Source organism: Ipomoea triloba, chromosome 4 (genome assembly GCF_003576645.1).
Source record: "Ipomoea triloba cultivar NCNSP0323 chromosome 4, ASM357664v1".
NCBI classification, from domain to species: domain Eukaryota; kingdom Viridiplantae; phylum Streptophyta; class Magnoliopsida; order Solanales; family Convolvulaceae; genus Ipomoea; species Ipomoea triloba.
Genome location: NC_044919.1, coordinates 29253605 through 29257626, shown reverse-complemented (window position 1 = coordinate 29257626; position 4022 = coordinate 29253605). Strand labels below are relative to the sequence as shown.

The window sequence follows — 4022 nt, the reverse complement described above, 5'->3', positions numbered from 1 at the left end:
TTCACCTGATAGCAGGTTACATTCCATTTCATCAGGTTGCGTGCTTACATGGATGGTGATGTGGCATTTTAAAATAATTTTTTAATAATAATTTTTAAAAAAATAAAAAATAAAAACTAAACAATATTATTTTTTAAATATTATTTTTTAATATTTTTAATTAATTTTTATTTTTAAAGTTTATTATTTAATAACTATTAAAATTAAAAATTAAAAATTAAAAAATATTAAATTTTAAATATTTTAATATTAATTTTTTAAATATTTTAATTAATTTTTAATTTTAAAATTTTTTTAATAAAATATTTTAAAATGTCAACTCACCCTCCATGTAATCAGGCAACCTAATGAAATGGAAAGCAACTTGCTATGAGATGAAATTGTATATATTTGGAGTGTCCAATGACCTAATTGTACATTCTTTTGGTTCAGTGGTCTAACTGCACTTTCATGTTAGGTTCAATGACCAATTTGAACCTTATTCCAACAAAAAATTACTACGTATTAGTTTTATAATAATAATAATAATAATTATTCCCCTAAAATGGATGTAGGAAAAGAAACCTAAAATCCGAATTTAGTCCTCTGCCCCGAATCGCCGTCGGCCGTCGCAGACTGCAAATCACATTCACCACCGGCTCTGGTCAGTCATCTTCTCCTTTAGCTTATTTTCCCACCTCACCTCACCTGTTATTTTACTTTCAACGCACTTCTTGACTGTGTTGTTTTACTTTCATTCGATGCTATAGCCCTAAAATCTGTTAAGTTACTGTCTCCCTCCTTTTTTTCCCACACAAATACGCAAATATAGCGGCAGAAGGTCTACAGATTTCTTTGAACAAAACCGAAAATTAGGTTGGAAAGAGCACTGGAACTGTTGTTTTCTAATATAATTATAACACCAATTTTTTGTTTTCTAATATAACTATAACACTAATTATAACACTATAATATATATATATATATATATATATATACATATACATATATATATATATATATATATATATATATATATACATATACATATATATGGATGGCCCCATTTACCATGGGACCCTGGGCGGTCGTCCATCCCGCCCGTGCTTAGGACCGGCTCTGGACTTACACTCATATATTTGTAGATTGTGAATTGACTATTTGACGAATAGTGATGCATTAGTAATTTATTTAGTATGTACATACAGTTCAATTGGTAGATTATAGGCAAGGACTCAAGTCGAAATTTACCCGTCAATTTTGTCAGTTCGGAGTGAGGCCTTTGGGGCGAGAGATTTAATTTTTTTTTGATAAACTAAACAAAAAAGGAATAAGGTTCAAATTGGCCACGGAAGGTAACTTGAAAGTGCAATTAGGTCACTGAACGAAAAAAATTTACAATTAGGGCACTAAACACTCCAAATGCATGCAATTTCACCTGATAGCAGGTTACATTCCATTTCATCAGGTTGCGTGCTTACATGGATGGTGATGTGGCATTTTAAAATAATTTTTTAATAATAATTTTTAAAAAAATAAAAAATAAAAACTAAACAATATTATTTTTTAAATATTATTTTTTAATATTTTTAATTAATTTTTATTTTTAAAGTTTATTATTTAATAACTATTAAAATTAAAAATTAAAAATTAAAAAAATATTAAATTTTAAATATTTTAATATTAATTTTTTAAATATTTTAATTAATTTTTAATTTTAAAATTTTTTTAATAAATATTTTAAAATGTCAACTCACCCTCCATGTAATCAGGCAACCTAATGAAATGGAAAGCAACTTGCTATGAGATGAAATTGTATATATTTGGAGTGTCCAATGACCTAATTGTACATTCTTTTGGTTCAGTGGTCTAACTGCACTTTCATGTTAGGTTCAATGACCAATTTGAACCTTATTCCAACAAAAAATTACTACGTATTAGTTTTATAATAATAATAATAATAATTATTCCCCTAAAATGGATGTAGGAAAAGAAACCTAAAATCCGAATTTAGTCCTCTGCCCCGAATCGCCGTCGGCCGTCGCAGACTGCAAATCACATTCACCACCGGCTCTGGTCAGTCATCTTCTCCTTTAGCTTATTTTCCCACCTCACCTCACCTGTTATTTTACTTTCAACGCACTTCTTGACTGTGTTGTTTACTTTCATTCGATGCTATAGCCCTAAAATCTGTTAAGTTACTGTCTCCCTCCTTTTTTTCCCACACAAATACGCAAATATAGCGGCAGAGATGAGAGGTCTACAGATTTCTTTGAACAAAACGCAGAAAATTAGGTTGGAAAGAGCACTGGAACTGTTGGAGTCGTTCTCCTCAAAAACCAACTCCAATGCTTCCGTCACCGTCGCTGACGTTATTCCCGTCGACCATGAAGACGGTATCCTCAAGTACGTATATGCAAAATCTGATCTTGTATGTATATATGTATGTTTCCATTCACATATGGGCAACAATTTACTGAAATGGCATTTACAAATTAGTTTGCATATTGTAAAATTGCTTGTTTTGTGAAGGGGATATCTTGTGTGTATATATGTATGTTTCCATTCACATATGGCCATATGGGCAAGTATTTGTTGATAATTTACTGAAATGGCATTTGACAAATTCGATTGCATATTGCAAAATTGCTTGTTGTGTGAAGGGGACATCTTGTGTGTATATATGTATGCTTCCATTCACATATTGGGCAAGTATTTATTGAAAATTTACTGAAATGGCAGTTGACAAATTCGTTTGCATATTATAAAATTGCTTGTTGTGTGAAGGGGACATCTTGTGTGTATATATGCATGTTTGCATTCACATATGGGCAAGTGTTTATTGAAAACTTACTGAATGGCATTTGACAAATTAGTTTGCGTATTGTAAAATTGCTTGTTGTGTGAAGGGGACATGGGACGGCAGAGATGGATGACCGTGTTGTGGCAACTCTATGTGGAGTGGTTGAACGGGTTAACAAGCTTGTTTACGTGAGATCTTTGAGAGCCAGGTTAGTGTTTCTAAAAATGAGAGTAACTGTATTTGATTCATGATTTGCAGTATGAGTTGAAAAGGTAATGAGTCTTGATGATTGTAATTGCAGGTACAAGCCAGAAGTAGGTGATATCATTGTGGGTCGAGTGATTGAGGTTATTGGGCATTTTCCATGAGAATCCATTCTCAAATGTCTGCTTTATTGGGTTATAGGTGCTATAGTAAATGCAAAGGTAACATTATATATTGCAGTTGTGTAGTTGAATTTACTCGATCTCTGTTTTCAATACAAGGTTGCTCCAAAGCGATGGAGATTGGAGATAAACTCTAGCCAAGATGCTGTATTGATGCTTTCATCTATGAATTTGCCAGATGGCATTCAGGTATTTATACATATCCTCACTGCAGTTTGGTTTCGTGTGATGTGCCTTTTCATTATTGAATTTTGTGGCATAAAATATAAAGCTTTCTTATTTTAACCTTTAAACAAAATCTGCATGTTTCATAATTCTATCTAGGATGACACAGTCTTAATTTTAGATTTGATTGTGGGAAAGCTGAAATACAGATATCTCATGTTTTTCCAAATACTTTCTTTTTAATTTCCAGAGGCGACGAACTGCAGTTGATGAACTAAACATGCGAAGTATATTTGAGGAGAATGATGTTGTTTGTGTAAGGACGCTCACTTCCTTCTAGGAGCTAGGATAGTTTCTAAGTTATTTGATCTCCATTTTTCGTTTTTTTCTTATAAACTTGGAGGGATGTTCAGGCTGAAGTTCGTGGTTTCCAGCATGATGGTAGTCTGCACCTACAAGCTAGAAGCCAGAAGTATGGAAAGGTTTGCTTGTGGAAATTGATTGCACTAAATAAGCAACCTCCCCCCCCCCCCCCCCCCCCCCCCCCCCCCCCCCCCCCCCCCCCCCCCCCCCCCCCCCCCCCCCCCCCCCCCCCCCACCCCCCCCCCCCCCCCCCCCCCCCCCCCCCCCCCCCCCCCCCCCCCCCCCCCCCACCTAAAATCCGAATTTAGTCCTCTGCCCCGAATCGC

At 34.5% G+C, this 4022-nt stretch overlaps 1 protein-coding gene across 2 annotated transcripts in view; it reads left to right on the top strand.

Annotated features, from left to right (window-relative positions):
- The first annotated feature begins 610 nt into the window (after window positions 1-610).
- LOC116017033 (exosome complex component RRP4 homolog) overlaps window positions 611-4022 on the top strand; it is a 6020-nt gene continuing 2608 nt past the window's right edge. The window contains exons 1-7 of one of the 2 annotated variants that reach the window (XM_031257540.1): window positions 611-643; window positions 2223-2385; window positions 2889-2990; window positions 3084-3129; window positions 3268-3357; window positions 3584-3649; window positions 3747-3815. In XM_031257540.1, coding sequence (XP_031113400.1) covers window positions 2231-2385; window positions 2889-2990; window positions 3084-3129; window positions 3268-3357; window positions 3584-3649; window positions 3747-3815 — 528 coding nt within the window. In that variant the 5' untranslated portion in view covers window positions 611-643; window positions 2223-2230. Of the gene's footprint in view, window positions 644-1959; window positions 2056-2222; window positions 2386-2888; window positions 2991-3083; window positions 3130-3267; window positions 3358-3583; window positions 3650-3746; window positions 3816-4022 lie in introns of those variants that run through there. The other variant, XM_031257539.1, reaches the window with a different exon arrangement.